Genomic DNA, 18,273 nt, shown 5'->3' on the forward strand with positions numbered 1-18,273 from the left:
ACCGGCTGACTCAAGAACAGCTTCATCCCTGCTGCTGCCAGATTTTCGAATGGACCAACCTCACATGAAGTTGATCTTTCTCTACACCCTAGCTATGACTGTAACACTACATTCTGCACTCTCTCCTTTCCTTCTCTGTGAACAGTATGCTTTGTCTGGGCAGCACACAAGGAAGAAAACTTTTCACTGTATATTATACACATGATAATTATAAATCAAGTCAAATATTAAGTTAATCTTTCTCTGCACCCTAGCTGTGACTGTAACATGACATTCTGCACCCTCTCCTTTCCTTCTCTATGAACAGTATGCTTTGTCTGTATAGCGCACAAGAAACAAAACTTTTCACTGTATACTAATACATGTGACATTAATAAATAAAATCAAAATCATATCCTCTTAACCCATCTTTTATCAGAAATATACCTATCTCCCTCTTGAAGACATTCAATAATTCAGACTCTGTGGGACACCAAGTTCCACAAATTCACCACCCTCTGCGAGAAGAAGCTCCTCTTCATTCAGTTTTAAATCTACCGCTTCTCAACCTATACCCGGGACCTCTTGTTCTAGTTTGCCTTGGTTATGTCCTCAAAGAACAAAGGAAATTACAGAACAGGAACAGGCCCTTCAGCCCTCCCAGCCTGCACTGACCATGCTGCCCGACTGAACTAAAACCCTACCCGTCCGGGGAGCACATCCCTCTACTCCCATCCCATTTTCGTATTTGTCCAGGTACCCCTTAAAAGTCACTACTGTTTCTGCTTCCACAACTTCCCCCGGCAGTGAGTTGCAGGCACCCACCACCCTCTGTGTAAAAAAACTTGCCTCTTACATCTCCTTTAAACCTTGCCCCTTACACCTCAAACCTGTGCCTCTCCAGTAGCTGACTCTTCCACCCTGGGGAAAAAGCTTCTGACTATCCATTCTGTCCATGCCCCTCATAATCTTGTAGACTTCTATCATGTCACCCTTCAACCTCTGTCGTTCCAGTGAGAGCAAATCAAGTTTCTCCAACCTCTCCAGGCAACATCCTGGTAAATCTTTTTTGTACCCTCTCCAGAATTGAGCACTATATTCGAAGTGTGGCCTAACTAAGGCTCTACAAAGATGCAAGATGAACTCAAGCAAGTTAGTCAAGCATGACTTACCCTTCAGAAAAGCGTGCTGACAATGGTGGATGAATTTTTGTCTTTCCAAAAGCTCATTCATCTCCTCCTTAATGACTGATTCTAGCAACTTCCCCAACACAGATCAAACTAATCGGCCTATGGTTTCTCTCCCTTTGTGAATAATACAATTCAATTGATGCTTATCCTCTAGCGGTGCAGTGGTCCTAACCCCTTGTGCCCTTCCTCTGTTTCCAAATCCACTTCAACACATTTCTTTCTCACCTACTTTTAACAGTCGGTGTTTTGGTGGCCTGTAAGCCAATAATATTGCGGGATTTTGCTACGTCATCAGGGGCTTTAGGAGCCAGCTCCAGAGAGCCAGGCAGCAACTGCCTCTGCCACAGCTCACAATTTGGGAGAAAGACACAGCCAGCAACTATCACTGCCAGCACAATGGCCACGATTATGTCTTAAAGGAAAGCCTCATCTTGATAGTGAAGACAGAAGAAATCAGGCAAGAAGACAGAAGAAATCAAGAAAGAAGACCGAAGATTCTGGAAAGCAAAACCTGGTTGTAGAACCTTAGTTAGGCCGCACTTGAAATTTAGTGTTCAATTCTGGTCGACACACTTCCCTGAGAAAAAGCTTCTGACGATCCACTCTGTCCACACCCCTCATAATCTATCAGGTCATACCTCAACCTCCATCATTCCAGTGAGAACGAACCAAGTTTCTCCAGGCCCTCCAAGCCTGCGCCAATCATGATGCCCACTTAAACTAAAACCGCAGGCACTGATAGTCTGTATCCTTCCATTCCCATCCTATTCACGTATTCGTCTAGTTACCCCTTAAATGCCGCTATCGTATCTGCTCCCGCCACTTCCCTGGGCAGCGCATTCCAGGCACTCACCACCCTCTGAGTTAAAAAAAACTTGCCTCGCACATCTCCTCTAAACTTTTCCCCTTGCATCTTAAACCTGTACTTGTCTAGTACTTGGCTTTTCTACCCTAGAAAAGAGCATTTATCTATCCACTCTGTCTGTGCCTCTCATAATCTTGAAAACCTCTATCAGGTCTCTCTTCAACCTCTGTCGTTCCAGTGAGAACAAACTGAGTTTATCCAACCTATTCTCATAGCTAATATCCTCCACAACAGGCAACATCCTGGTAAACCTTTTCTGTAGCCTCTCCAAAGCCTCCACATCCTTCTGGTCGTGTGGCGACCAGAATTGGACAGAATATTCTAAGTGCGGCCTAACTAAGGTTCTGTATAGCTGCAGTATGACCTGCCAATTTTTATACTCAGTGCTCCGACCAATGAAGGCAAGAGTGCCATAGGCCTTCTTGACTATTTTATCTTAACTTGCGATATTACATCACTTATAGACTTGCAATTATTTAAATTAATTTTAGTCTCTGGTTTCTTTTGGAAACTACTGACAAAAGCTTATTTCCAGAGGAACCTAAGAACGGGAGTCGGCCATTCAACTCCCAGAAGATCCTAATCTATCGATCAGTAGGATTATGGCTGATTTCCAACTTGTTTCCATTCCTTTCTCCATCTTCCTTACTACGTTTATCCAGCAAAAATCTACCTAGCTCAGACACAACAAGTGTAACTGGCCTGAGTAATAGGACACAAAGGATAATGGTAGAAGGCTATTCGATTGACTGGTGACTGGTGTCCAGCAGTGTAGCACAAGGATCAGTATTGGGGCCCTTATTGTTTATTATATACATAAATGATATATCACAGAATCACAAACTACAGTGCAGAAGAGGCCCTTCAGCCCATCAAATCTGCACCGACATATGAAAGATCCTGACCTGCTCACCTAATCTCACTTGCCAACACTTGGCTCATAGCCCTGAATGTTATGGTATGCCAAGTGCTCATCCAGGTACTTTTTAAAGGATGTGAGGCATCCCACCTCCACCACCCTCCCAGGCAGCGCATTCCAGACCTTCACCACCCTCTGGGCAAAAACATATTTCCTCAAATCTCCCCAAAACCTCCCACCCCTCACTTTTAACTTGTGCCCCCTTGTAACTGACCCTTCAGTCAGGGGAACAGCTGCTCCCTGTCCACTCTGTCCATGCCCCTCATAATCTTGAGCACCTCAATCAGGTCACCCCTCAGTCTTCTCTGTTCCAGGGAAAGCAACACAAATGTATCCAACCTCCCCTTATAACTTAGATGTTCCATCCCAGGCAGCATCCTGGTGAATCTCCTTGCACCCCCTGCAGTGCAATCATGTCCTCCCTATAATGTGGCAATCAGAACTGCACACAGTGCTCCAGCTATGGCCTCACCAAAGTTCTCTACAATTCCATCATGACCTCTCTGCTTTTGTAATCTATACCCCGATTGATAAGGGCGAGTGTGATATATGCCTTTTTCACCATCCTGTTAACCCGCCTTCCTAGATCTATGGACAAACATGCCAAGGCCCCTTAGTTCTTCTGAACTTCCTATAGATGAAAATGCGGGGGTGGGGCAATGTTAAGTAAGTTTGCAGATGACACTTAGACCGGAATTTTACTGGCACACCCACCCCCACTCGGAGAATGGCATTCTCCGTCGGACTCGGGTGGGACCGTATGAACCTCGAGTGGACATGCCAGTAAAATTCCGCCCCTATAAACTAGAAGCAGGAGGAGGTCATTTGGTCCTTCAGGCCTGCTCCGCCATTCATTTTGATCATGGGCTGATCAACAAATTCAATATCCTGATCCTCCCCTCCCCGTCCCTCGCCATCCCTTGATCCCTTTAGCCCCAAGATCTATACCTATAGAACCAAGAGCTTTATCTATAGAATGCTGGGTAATTACACGAATCATATCAAAAGCTTTAAAATCTCGCTTTTATTTCTACCTTCTGTTAATCTGTTGAGCTAATCTTAATACTCGATAAGTCAGATCCCAGAGTGAAACCAGGTTTGAGAGATCCTACCTTTGTTTATTTTTTAAACAGTAGTGGAAAGCTACTGAACAGGTACACAGGAGTTTGCAAATGAATTTTTAGCCCAAATAATAAATCATTTATTAAACTGGAAAAACGAATAATATTACACCAGAGAAAAGGGTTGAAAGATCTGAATACCAACACAAGAAAATGGTACAAATTCGCACTGTTTCTTTTACCACTGCAGTATCTTTACAGACATCTACAAATTCAGAAAGATAAAACAATTTACAATATCTATCTTATATTCTAATATTCCTGGTAAGTGTGAGTATGTGTGAATTAACAGGTAAATTGTGGTCAGGCTCCAACCTAAATGACAGATGCAGCCAAAGCAGATTCCATGGAGGTCTCAACAACCCACCCAGGGATTAGTCACATGGTGAGCCAGTCAGTATCACTGTAGCTTTGTCTTTCTCACGATGGTTTCCAATCTCCACATTTGAAGGTTTCGCCTTGGAATTTTCCTCAAATGTCATTCCCACTCAGATAGCTTTAGCAAGGATCCGCCTCCAGGGTTTCACTCTCGCTTTCCAAGATTCCTTTCCTCTGGATCGCCAAGTACATTCAAGCTTCACCCTCCAAAAGCACAATTTCAAGTTTATAGCCATGTCAATCAGAACACCATTGTTCCAAAAGGACCACTGTAAGGAGTCACTAATCTTCAACTTGCTCCTCAGATCTTCAGGGCTCCTACAGAACGCACTTTGCTTCAGGTCTGTCCCTCACAGCTCTCTCTTTAACTACTGCCCTGCTCCTTTCTGGCAACCTGACTTTGGGGACCTCTGTCATCATAAAGATGTCCATGCCTCGGACTTCCTTCTAGGACCTCTCCCCATCTCCCTCCTGTGTCCTGCTCCTTGAGATACTTTCTTTTTCAGCCTACTTAACCTACAATTTTGCGCCGTTTTGCAGGTGCGCAGTACTGGTCCCTAGCCAAAATGTCGGTAAAAGACACAGACTGTGCACGCGTAGCCAATTCTGAGCCAGCACACATGCAAAAGGCTCGAGACCCTCAGGGAATCGTGTTTCTGACATTCAAAGTAAGCAACTGAGTTTTGTAACAATTTGTACTTTCTGTATTTCTCACCATAAACCATGTGGGTGGGATTTTCCAGCCATGCTTGTCCCTAAGGTTTTTAAAAAGCATTTCGACAGTTACATGGGTAAAATGGGTATAGAGGGATGTGGGCCAAATGCGGGCAGTTGGGACTAGCTTAGGGATTTAAAAAAAAGGGGGCAGCATGGAAAAGTTGGGCCGACTATGACTCTATGTTCCACATCACCCAACGTTCTGCCTTTTGAAGTATAATCACCCAGCATTTGCCCCGTTTAACCACCTCACATTTACTGATATTAAATTCTATGCATCACTGCTCCGCCTATTCTACCCTTGTACTTTCCTGTCAGCTTCAGGAGTAATTTCCATGCTTTCTACTTTAATAACATGTGTAAATAAGCATCGCGATTCCTCTGTGCCTCTGAACAGAGCCAACAGAGGATGTCACATAGAGGTTCCTACTAAGTTAGTTAGTAGGACACCGCTGTACACTTCCAACAACACTGCGAAACCGTCCTCAATTTCTACTCTGCACTTGTAATCTGATTTACCAACTTCCTCCCCCTTGTTCCAAACTCTTCCATCTTCCCGAGAGATTTTCTGCACGGTACCCAAAGGCTTTCCAAAAGTCCAGGCACACAATATTAGTCATGTCCGTCGCCTTTGTAAAGAATTCTTTTCTCCAACGATGCAGATTTTGAGTACAGTCTTCTCAAATCCAATAATGATTTTAATTATCTGCGCTGCAGCTGGAGGGGCAAATTGTTAGCAGAAACTGTCATGAGTCGTGTACATTCTTGCGTAAGTTATTCAGGTTCTCTTAAGCTAGGGGAACTTACCTCTCTACAGATCAGGTAAGATTTAAACAGTTTTAGTTGTAGCAGCCAAATATAAAGTTGAAATCAATATCCCCAATTAACTGAGCATCCATTTAAATTGATAATACTTGATGTAGTTTAGGAAACATCGTAATCGAACAATCAGCGTAAGTGGTCTTCCCACAACGCCAAGGATACAGCAAACACAGCTCAGAAGAAACAGAAGTGAGATGGGATCTGAATTGCCTTAACTTTGAGATCCAAGGGTTTAAAGGTCAAGTCCGGGGTGAAGCAACTTTCCAGCATTTCCTTCCCTTTTTCCCTTTAACCAGGCTTTTACAGGTTAATGGATTGGATCATCAAGTGGATGAATCAAAGAACAGCACAGGAATAGGCCCTCCAGCCCTCTGCCGATCATATCGTCCTATCCAAACCAACCACCTGTATCTCTACTCCCCATCTGTTCATATATCTCTCCAGATAAGTCTTAAAGTATCTCACTTTCTCAAGTATCTCAACCACCTCACTTGGCAGTGCATTCCAGGCCCTCACCACCCTCCGTGTAAAAAAACACCCCCTGCACATCTCCACTGAACGACACACCCCCCCCCCCCCCCCCCCCCAACCTCCCACCTTATCTTGAACTTGTACCTTCTTGCAATTATCATTTCTACCCTGGGAAAAAGCTTTCAACTCTTCACCCTATCCACACCCCTCATTGTTTTATAACCTTCCATCACATCACCCCCTCAGCCTCCGTTTTTCCAGGTAGAACAATTTATTCAATCTCTCCTTGTAGTTAATACTCTCCAAACCAGGCAACATCCTCATAAACCTTTTTCTGTACCCTTTCCAAAGCCTCTACATCAGGCTTGAATCCAGTCAATGGTGCATTATTACTCTGTGCATTTGTACACTGACAGGTCATGTGGGTGTAATGTACCAACCTGCGTTGACGACTGCATCAACTTCCAGCTTGGTGATGTCCTCCTGCAAGAGTGAAAGCTTTTGATTCATAATATCGTCCTTTGTGTAGTGGGTCAAGGGCTGTTTAAACTTCTCTTCTGCGAGAACAAAATGCAAACCAAATTAGACGATAACATTGCAGAAAAGCCACCGTTAAGCTACATCAGAACTGTTTTCTGAGCAAAAGATTCTGGCTACAGACATGATGTGGAGTTGCCAGCGATGGACTGGGGTAGGTCACTGTCTTAACCAGAGACTTAACCTGGTGTAGTCTCACAATACCACGTTAAAGTCCAACAGGTTTCAGAATCACTGAGCAGAAACTGATAGCCAAGTTCCGCCCACGAGGGCAGACTCAACCAGGATCTTGGGTTCATATCACATTAACTGTAGGCCCCACGACTTGCCTGGGCTTACAAAATCCCTCCCTAATGGCACTGTGGGTCAATGTACATGGACTGCAGTGATTCAAGAAGGTAGCTCACCACCACCTTCTCAAGAGGCAACTAGGGATGGGCAATAAATGCTGGACCCAGCCAGCAACACCCATGTCCCATGAATGAATTTAAAAAAAACTTCATTGCTTTATTAATGTAAGCCTATTTGTGACACTAATAAGTAAACTTTAAAACTCTGAACTTTCATTTCACCTTCCTGCACCCGGTCCAAAGTTATAACTTTGATCGTAGGTGCCCTCAGCCCAGTTCCTGAGAGAAAAGACAGTCTCCAGCGGCTCATAATCCAGACAGATAGCACCGAGGGAAGACTGCACTGCTATCCAGCCATCCAGAAGGCTAAGGAAATTCAGCATGTCAGCTACAACTTTCACCAACTTTCACAGATGCACCATAGAAAGCATTCTTTCTGGTTGTATCACAGCTTGGTATGGGCTCCTGCTCTGACCAAGACTGCAAGAAACTGTAAAGGGTCGTGAACGAAGCCCAATCCATCACGCAAACCAACCTCCCATTCACTGGCATTTCCTACTGCTTCGGCAAAGCAGCCAGCATAATCAAGGACCCCACGCACATTCTCTCTTCCACCTTCTTCCATCGGGAAGAAGATACAAAAGTCTGAGGTCACGTACCGACCGACTCAAGAACAGCTTCTTCCCTGCTGTTGTCAGACTTTTGAATGGACCTATCTCGCATTAAGTTGATCTTTCGCTACGCCCTAGCTATGACTGTAACACTACATTCTGCACTCTCTCCTTTCCTTCTCTATGAACGGTATGCTTTATCTGTATAGCACGCAAGAAACAATACTTTTCACTGTATATTAACACGTGACAATAAAAAATCAAATCAAATCAAACTCAAAGACTTATACCCTGGCCCATCCCTCGCTGCTCTTGAGAAGATGGTTGTGAGTTGCCTTCTTGAATTGCTGCAGTCCACGTGCTGTGGGTAACTGCATGAAAATTGAATTGTCTTACATATAGAAAGAGAACTTCACTTTTGAATGTTGACTTAACTTTTTTTTATTCATTTGTGGGGCATGGGCATCTCCAGCTAGCCAGCATTTATTGCCCATCCCTAGCTGCCTTTGTTCAGAGGGTATTTGAGAGTCAGGAAGGTGGTGTCCCGGATGCAGCCCCAGTCAATTAGGGGGCAGTCCCATCAAACAGAGAGGTGGCTGGTTACTCTGCCTTGGGTCACGGTCCGTGAGGAGGCTGCACGTTCTCCGTATCTGCGTGGGTTTCCTCCCACAGTCCAAAAGACGTGCTGTTTAAGTGCTAAATTCTCCCTCAGTGTACCCGAACAGGCACCGGAGTGTGGCGATTGAGGGATTTTCACAGTAACTTCTTTGCAGTATTAATGTAAGCCTACTTGAGATACTAATAAATAAACTTAAAACGAGCTATTCACTAGGTGACATCTGTTGGTATACCATGGGACTGCACCTCACAGTAAGAAGTTTCACTACACCAGGTTAAACTCCAACAGGTTTATCTGGTAGCACAAGCCGCTTGCTTTCGGAGTGCTGCCCCTTCATCAGTTAAGTGGGAGCTCTGTTCACAAACAGGGCATATAAAGACACAAACTCAATTTACAAGATAATGGTTCGAATTTGACTTAAAAACCCAGCTTGCAGGTGCAAAAACCAAGACACAAACTCAATTTACAAGATAATGGTTCGAATTTGACGCAAAAACCCAGCTTGCAGGTGCAGCAGGTGGTCAGGAAGGCGAATGGGATGCTGGCCTTCATAGCGAGGGGGATTGAATATAAAAGTAGGGAGGTCTTGCTGCAGCTGTATAGGGCATTGGTGAGGCCGCAGCTGGAGTACTGTGTGCAGTTTTGGGCGCCGCACCTGCGCAAGGATATTTTGGCCCTGGAGGGAGTGCAGAGGAGGTTTACTAGGCTGATACCGGAGTTGAGGGGATTGAGCTATGAGGAGAGGCTGAATAAACTAGGCTTGTACTCGTTAGAGTTTAGAAGAATGAGGGGAGATCTCATTGAGACGTATAAGATGATGAATGGGATGGATAGGATAGAGGTGGAGAGACTCTTCCCGCTCAAAAAAGACAGTAGGACTAGGGGGCACAGCCTCAAGATAAAGGGGAGGCGGTTTAGAACGGAGTTGAGGAGGAACTTCTTCACTCAAAGGGTGGTGAATCTCTGGCATTCTCTGCCCGTTGAAGTGGTGGAGGCTGCCTCGCTAAATATTTTTAAGAAGCGGGTTAATAAGAACATAAGAAATAGGAGCAGGAGTAGGCCATCTGGCCCTTCGAGCCTGCCCCGCCATTCAATAAGATCATGGCTGATCTGTCGTGGCTCAGTTCCACTTTCCCGCCCTCTCCCCATAACCCTTAATCCCCTCTCTTATCAAAAACCCATCAACCCGCTTCTTAAAAATATTTAGCGAGGCAGCCTCCACCACTTCAACGGGCAGAGAATTCCAGAGATTCACCACCCTTTGAGTGAAGAAGTTCCTCCTCAACTCCGTTCTGAACCGCCCCCCCTTTATCTTGAGGCTGTGCCCCCTAGTCCTACTGTCTTTTTTGAGCGGGAAGAGTCTTTCCACCTCTATCCTATCCATCCCATTCATCATCTTATACGTCTCAATGAGATCTCCCCTCATTCTTCTAAACTCTAACGAGTACAAGCCTAGTTTATTCAGCCTCTCCTCATAGCTCAACCCCCGGTTGATGGGTTCTTGATAAGAGAGGGGATTAAGGGTTATGGGGAGAGGGCGGGAAAGTGGAACTGAGCCACGACAGATCAGCCATGATCTTATTGAATGGCGGGGCAGGCTCGAAGGGCTAGATGGCCTACTCCTGCTCCTATTTCTTATGTTCTTATGAATTTGAGTCTTTACAGGTAATCAAGTCTTAAAGGTACAAACATTGTGAGTGGAGAAAGGGTTAAGCACAGGTTAAAGAGATGTGTATTGTCTCCAGATAGGACAGTTACTGAGATTTTGCAAGTCCAGGCAAGTCATGGGGGTTACAAATAGTGCGACATGAACCCAAGATCCCGATTGAGGCCGTCCTCACATGTGCAGAACTTGGCTATCAGTCTCAGCAGAGAATCTGATGAGAGCGGAATCTCAGCACAGTTTTGAAGGAAGAGAGAGAATCTGATCAAGGTATATAAAATTCTAAAAGGGATTGATAAAGTAAATGTAGACCAAATGTTTCCCCTTGTGGGGCAATCTTCAAGAGGTCGCAGGTATCGGTTGAGAGGCGGTAGAGTTTACACTGAGATGAGGAGTAACCACTTCTCGCAGAGGGTGGTGGATTTGTGGAACTCGCTGCCCCACAGCGAGGTGGATTCTGAATCGGTGAATGGTTTTGAGATAAAAATGGTTTCTATTAAAAAAAAGGGGCGACCTGATCGAAGTTTATAAAATTGAGGTGTATAGACAAAGTGAAGAGTTGGAAGCTTTTTCCCAGGGCAGAAATGACAATTACAAGGGGGCACAAGTTCAAGATAGGGGGAAGGTTCAGTGGAGATTTGCGGGGGAAAGTTTTTTTTACACAGAGGGTGGTGGGGGCCTGGAATGCACTGCCAAGTGAGGTGGTTGAGGCAGATATATTAGCTACATTTAAGATTTATCTGGATAGATACCTGAACAGGCGGGGAAAAGAGGGATATAAGAGATTGATCTGGATAGGACAACGTGATTGGTGCAGGCTTGGAGGGCCGAAGGACCTGTTCCTGCGATGTACTGTTCCTTGTTCGTATAAAGGGATATGGGGAACAGGTGAGGAGGTGGATTTGAGACCAGGGAGAGATCAGCCATGGTCCGAATGAATGGCAGAGCAGACGCGAAAGGCTGGATTTGCCAACTTCTGCTCCTAACTCCTATCTTCTTGGTAAACTGAATGATAGCCCTTGCTGAGCCCACTCGATTCTGCAAGCTTGTACGTTGCAGCAGGGCTCACTGCATGTGGTAAGTGTGAAGAATCCTCGCTGATTTTCTTTCCTCCCTCCCCACTGTCCAACTCCGCTGAAGTAGCCAATGTTCCAGCTCAGATAAGCTAACCGCATCAAGCGGCAACGGCACCTGGGTTCTTCCTTATCAGTGGGCTCATATACTCAGCTTTAACTTGCTTAGCCAGCAGGAGATCTTTCTATTTAAAAGAAATTTAATACATTTTTTTACAAACTGACAGCGTCTGTTCAGCACCTCGCTAAGCTACCCTTGCGGTGTCAAAAACTTGAAAACACTCATAAATTGTCTTTAAAAGTTCAGTTGTCCAGATAACTCACAAGTAAGCTAATTACCAGTAAGTTTACAGGAAAACAAACATAGTCAGGGCACCTGTACCATGTAGAACTCACACACTGCATCAAATCTGATACTGAAACTCATTTAGAGTGATGGAGGTTTATAAGCATGGAAACAGGCCCTTTGGCCCAACTTGGCCAGGCCACCCTTTATTTTTAAACTTCTAAGCTAATCCCAATTGCCCACATTTGGCTCATACCCCTTGATATCCACCCCAACCATGTAACTGTCTAAATGCTTTTTAAAAGACAAAATTGTACCCGTCTCTACAACTGAGACACTCACCACCCTCTGTATGAAAAAATTGCCCTTCAGGATCCCTTTGTATCTCTCCCCTCTCACCTTAAACCTAGACCCTCTAGTTTTAGACTCCCCTACCTTTGGGAAAAGATATTGACTATCTAACTGATCTGTGCCCCTCATTATTTTGTAGACCTCTATAAGATCACCCCTCAGCATTCTACGCTCCAGAGAAAAAAGTCCCAGTCTATCCAGCCTCTCCTTATAACTCAAACCATCAAGTCCCGGTAGCATCCTCGTAAATCTTTTCTGCACTCTTTCTAGTTTAATAATATCCTTTCTATAATAGGGTGACCAGAACTGTACACAGCATTCCAAGTGTGGCCTTACCAATGTCTTGTACAACTTCAACAAGACGTCCCAACTCCTGGCTGGTGAAACCAAGCATGTTGAATGCCTTCTTCACTGCTCTGTCCACCTGTGACTTCACTTTCAAGAAGCGATGAACCTGTACCCCTAGATCTCTTTGTTCTGTAACTCTCCCCTACTCTTAACTTTGACTTTGGTGATAACAAATTACAAGGACGTGAAAAAGTTGTTCCTGGTCCAATATATGCAATCTACCACGTGTAACTTGGTGCACTGGAATACCAAACCTCTTGTGGTCACGTACCAACCAACTCAAACATTCTCTTCTCCACCAAAGGGCCTGTTTCTGCACTGTAGGGTTCTATGATTCTATGATAATTAACTTCGCTTGGAATCGAGAGAGACATCCTTTAAAAAAAGGGTGGCACGGTAGCACAGTGGTTAGCACTGCTGCTTCACAGCTCCAGGGACCTGGGTTCGATTCCCAGCTCGGGTCACTGTCTGTGTGGAGTTTGCACATTCTCTTCGTGTCTGTGTGGGTTTCCTCCGGGTGCTCCGATTTCCTCCCACAGTCCAAAGATGTGCGGGTTAGGTTGACTGGCCACGTTAAAATTGCCCCTTAGTGTACTAGGATGCTTAGTTAGAGGGATTAGTGGGTAAAATATGTAGGGATATGGGGGTAGGGCCTGGGTGGGATTGTGGTCGGTGCAGACTCGATGGGCCAAAGGGCCTGTTTCTGCACTGTAGGGTTCTATGATTCTGTGATTCTATGAATCTTCCGTCAAGAAAAAGATACAAAATCTGAGGTCATGTACCAACCAACTCAAGAACAGCTTCTCCCCTGCTGCTGTCAGACTTTTGAATGGTCCTGCCTCGCACCAAGTTGATCTTTCTCTACATCCTAGCTATGACTGTAACACCACATTCTACACTCCCTCCTTTCCTTCTCTATGAAGTATGTTTCGTCTGTATAGCGCGCAAGAAACAATACTTTTCACTGTATGTTAATACAAGTGACAATAATGCATCAAATCAAATCAAATATGCTATCCATGGTTGAGGGGTCAATCACAAGGGTGGCACAGTTTTAGGATGTGGGGCGGGAGATACAGAGGGGATTTGAAAAGCTTTTTCATGCAGAGGGTGGTGGGAATCTGGAAAGCACTACCTGGGAAGGTAGATGGGGGTGGGAAACCTTACAACCTCATGGCGGCACAGTGGTTAGCACTGCTACCTCTCAGCACTAGGGACTCGGATTCGATTCCTGGCTTGGGTCACTTCCTGAGCAGAGATTGTATGTTCTCCCTGTGTCTGTGTGTGTTCCCTCCAAGTGCTCCGGTTTCCTCCCACAATCCGAAAGACGTGCTGGTTAGGGTGCAGTGGGCCATGCTAAATTCGCCCTCAGTGTACCTGAACGGGCGCCGGAGTGTGGCGACCAGGGGGATTTTCACAGTAACTTCATTGCAGTGTTAATGTAAGCCTACTTGTGACACTAATAAGTAAAACTTTTTTAAAAATGGGATTAACACATCTTTAATAGTAGAAATTGTCAGTGCAGACTCGATGGGCTGAAATGCCTTTTCTGCGCTGCACTGTAAATTCTCTGTTTTCATGTGATGAAGGAGTAGCGCTCCAAAGCTCGTGATTCCAAATAAAGCTGTTAGATTTTAACCTGGTGTTAGAGTCATAGAGGTTTACAGCATGGAAACAGATCCTTCAGCCCAACTTGTTCATGCCGCCCTTTTTTTTAAACCCCTAAACTAATCCCAATTGCCCGCATTTGGCCCATATCCCTCATACCCACGTAACTGTCTAAATGCTTTTTAAAAGACAAAATTGTACCTGTCTCTACTACTACCTCTGGCAACTTGTTCCAGACACTCACCACCCTCAATGTGAAAAATTTCCCCTCTGGACTGTTTTGTATCTCTCCCCTCTCACTTTAAACCTATGCCCTCTAGTTTTAGACTCCCCTACCTTTGGGAAAAGGTATTGACTATCTAGCTGATCTACTCCCCGCATTATTTTATAGATCTCTATAAGATCACTCCTAAGCTTCCAACACTCCACAGTCTATCCAGCCTCTCCTTATAACTCAAACCATCAAGTCCCGGTAGCATGCTCATAAATCTTTTATGCACTCTTTCTAGTTTAATAATATCCTTTCTATAATAGGGTGAGCAGAACTCTACACAGTATTCCAAGTGTGACCTTACCAATGGCTTGTACAACTTCTTGTCTTGCTGTGAGACTTCTTACTGCACCCACCCAGTCCAAAACCAGCATCGCCACATCAAATTAATGTGTTTGCACTATACCACTTCTCAAACTATGGAAACCTCTCGATTATTACCAAGCAATACAAATAAGACTGTAAGTGGTAAAGGCATTTAGCACCCCAGTTAGTAGTATAATAAAATACTTAACCTCCTTACGAGTATTTATGAGAAATCCTTTCTTTATTACCGACTGAAATTGAGGTTGTATAAGTGGTAAAGCTGGTGCCTATCCCAATTTAATCATGAGCAGTTTAAAAAAAAAGATATAGTTTCTTCAATGTGCAAGTAGGGTGGCACAGTTGCACAGTGAGTTAGCACTGTTGTCTCATAGCACCAGGAATCCAGGTTCAATTCCCGGCTCAGGTCACTGTCTGTATGGAGACTGCATGTCCTCCCCATGTCTGCATGGGTTTCCTCTGGGTGCTCTGGTTTCCTTCCACAGACCGGAAGATGTGCTGGCTAGGGCGCATTGACCTGAACAGGCACCGGAGTGCGGCAACTAGGGGAATTCACAGTAACTTCATTGCAGTGTTACTCAACAAGTAACCTTACTTGTGACTAATAAATAAACTTTATTTTTAAGAGGGCTAGAATACAAGAGCAGGGATGTACTTCTGAAGCTGTATAAGGCACTGGTCAGACCCCATTTGGAGTACTGGGAGCAGTTCTGGGCCCCCGTATCTAAGGAAGGATGAAGAAGGCCTTGGAAAGGGTTCAGACAAGGTTCACAAGAATGATCCCTGGAATGAAGAGCTTGTCGTATGAGGAACAGTTGAGGACTCTGGGTCTGTACTCATTGGAGTTTAGAAGGATGAGAGGGGGATCTTATTGAAACTTACAGGATACTGCGAGACCTGGATAGAATGGACGTGGAAAGGATGTTTCCACTAGTAGGAAAAACTAGAACCAGAAGGTGCAACCTCAGGGTAAAGGGACAATCCTTTAAAACAGAGATGAGGAGGAATTTCTTCAGCCAGAGAATGGAGAATCTGTGGAACTCTTTGCCACAGAAGGCTGTGGAGGCCGGGTCATTGAGTGTCTTTAAGAGAGAGATAGATAGGTTCTTGATTAATAAGGGGATCAGGGGTTATGGGGAAAAGGCAGGAGAATGGGGATGATAAAAACATCAGCCATGATTGAATGGCAGAGCAGACTCGATGGGCCCAGTGCCTAATTCTGCTTCTATGTCTTATGGTCTATCCCTGCAGACTTGTAACAATGTTTGCCTTCCGCACTGGCTTTACTTTCTCCCTCATGCTCAGGGACAAAGGTGTTATCTGGAGACAAAGCTAATCTCAATCCAAGGGCAGCTGTAATAGTGCCTACCATTCCCAGAACAAGGTGCAAGCAGTGAATAAATGACTGGGAAAGAAGTGGGGAGATTCGAACTGGTGGAATTAAAATCGATGTAAACAGCAGACCATCATATTGACAGCGCATTCTCTCAGCAGTACACCTCTGCTTCTTGACAGCACTGATGAGTATACCATACTGATCAGTGTGAAGTGTTGAGATGATTTTTAACAGCCACTTCACACATGAATGATACTTGTAAGGTTCAACAAAAGCAATGGAATGAAATGCTCTGTTTCCTCAGATGTGATCCCTCATTACCTTGTTGAGTACATGCATAAAACATTATAAATGCCATTATTAATTTCTATTCTATCCTGTGTTTGAATGAATTGACCCACTCAGTGAGGGAGGTAGTGCTGGTTCTGGAGGTACAGCGTTAATAGGACAGCGAGGGGTGAAAAGGAGGGAGATCTGTTAGCTCAGCGAAAACTAATGGATTGCAACATCAGATCCCACCACAGGACAACTGTCAAAATGAATTCAGTGAAACTGGAATGTGGGACTGCACCAAGGGGAGGGGAGCAAATCATAGAATCCCTACAGTACAGAAGGAGGCCATTCGGCCCACCAAGTCTACACCGACCACAATCCTACACAGGTCTGTAATCCTATTTACTTACCCTACTAACCTCCTGACACTAAGGAGGATTTAGCATTGCTAGTCCACCTAACCCGTACACCTTTGGACACTAAGGGACAATCTAGCATGGCCAATCAACCTAACCCATACATCTTTGGACACCAAGTGGCAATTTGGCATGCCTAATCCACCTAACCTTTGCATTTTGGACACTAAGGGGCAATTTGGAATGCCTAATTCATCAAACCTGCACATTGTTGGACACTAAGGGGCAATCTAGCATGGCCAATCCACCTAACCTACACATCTTTGGATACTAAAGGGCAATTTAGCATGGCTAATCCACCTAACCTGTGCATCGTTGGACACTAAGGGGCAATTTACCACAGCCAATCTACCTAACCAGCACATCTTTGGGTACTAAAGGACAATTTAGCATGGCCAATCCTCTTAACCAACACATCTTTTGGACATTAAGGAACAATTTAGCATGGCTAATCCACCAAACCTGCACATCATTGGACACTAAGGGGCAATTTAACATGGCCAATCCACATAACCTGCACATCTTTGCACACTAAGGGACAATTTAGCATGGCCGATCGACATAACCTGCACATCTCTGCACACTCAGGGGCAATTTAGCATAGCCAATCCACCTAACCTACACATCTTTGAACATTAAGGAGCAATTTAGTATGGCCAATCCACCTAAGTTACACATCTTTGGACGTGGGAGGAAACCGGAACACCCAGAGGAAATCCACACAGAAATGGGGAGAACTAGCAAACTCCACTCAGACGTAGACCCGAGGCCTGAATCGAACCCAGGTCCTGGCACTGTGAGCCAGCTGTGCTAACCACCATGCAACCCAGATCCTCCCTCGCTGCCTGTGGATCAAAGCTACACACAGGGTAAAATTCCAGTTTACCCATGCATTGTGAGCCCAATAATCAAACTGGGATTAGGCTCCAAAATAAGGTACAGCAGGGCCTGGTCTCATCAGATCAATGGACTATGGTGGAGGCCAAAGTCTAGGAGCTTCCCAGCAGTGATAAATGCTCAGTAACCCCACAGAAGATGTTTCTACTTGTGGGGGAAACCAGAACTCAGGGTCAGAAATAGATAATAATCACTTAGAAATTCAACTGCGAATTCAGGAGAGACTTCTGCATTCCAGTGTAACTTGCAAATGTGGAACTCACTACCACAAGGAGTGGTCGAAATGACTAGCATAGATGCAGTTAAGAGGAATCGAGATTGGAATAGGGCAGTCTGATGGTAGGGTGAGATGAATCAGGGAGAAGACTTGTGTGCAGCATACTAAGAACTTGGTTTAGCTCAATTGGCTGGACAGCCGGTTCGTGCTGCAGAGCAATGCTAAAAACGCAGGCTCAATTCCCACACCAGCTGAGGTTATTCATGAAGGACTCCCCTTCTCAATCTTGCCCCTTGCTGGAGGTCCACTGATCCTCAGGTTAAATCGCCACGAGTCAGCTCTCCCTCTCTGAGGGAGGGAGGAGCCTACGGTCATCTGGGAGTATGGCGACTTTACCTTTCCCGGGTGCCACTGAAGTTATTGTGAAAATCCCCCAGTCATCACACTCTGGCGCCTGTTCAGGTACACTGAGGGCAAATTCAGCACAGCCAATCCACCTAACCAGCACATCAGGGTGGCACAGTGGTTCAATCCCCAGCTTGTAAGACCATAAGACATAGAACAGAATTAGGCCACTTGGCCCATCGAGAATGCTCCGTCATTCAATTATGGCTGATATTTTTCTCATCCC

General features: G+C 45.0%; 1 protein-coding gene across 1 annotated transcript in view; it reads right to left on the reverse strand.

The window, feature by feature from the left end:
- The window catches only part of LOC145337639 (ADP-ribose glycohydrolase MACROD1-like), a 792,171-nt gene that overhangs the window by 754,439 nt on the left and 19,459 nt on the right, over positions 1–18,273 (reverse strand). The window contains exon 3 of the mRNA XM_080182454.1: positions 6,903–7,019. Within this exon, the coding sequence (XP_080038580.1) occupies positions 6,903–7,019 (117 nt within the window). The remainder of the gene's footprint in view (positions 1–6,902; positions 7,020–18,273) is intronic.

The sequence above is a fragment of the Carcharhinus amblyrhynchos genome, unplaced genomic scaffold (assembly GCF_965287045.1).
Source record: "Carcharhinus amblyrhynchos unplaced genomic scaffold, sCarAmb.v2.hapA scaffold_54, whole genome shotgun sequence".
Taxonomy (NCBI): domain Eukaryota; kingdom Metazoa; phylum Chordata; class Chondrichthyes; order Carcharhiniformes; family Carcharhinidae; genus Carcharhinus; species Carcharhinus amblyrhynchos.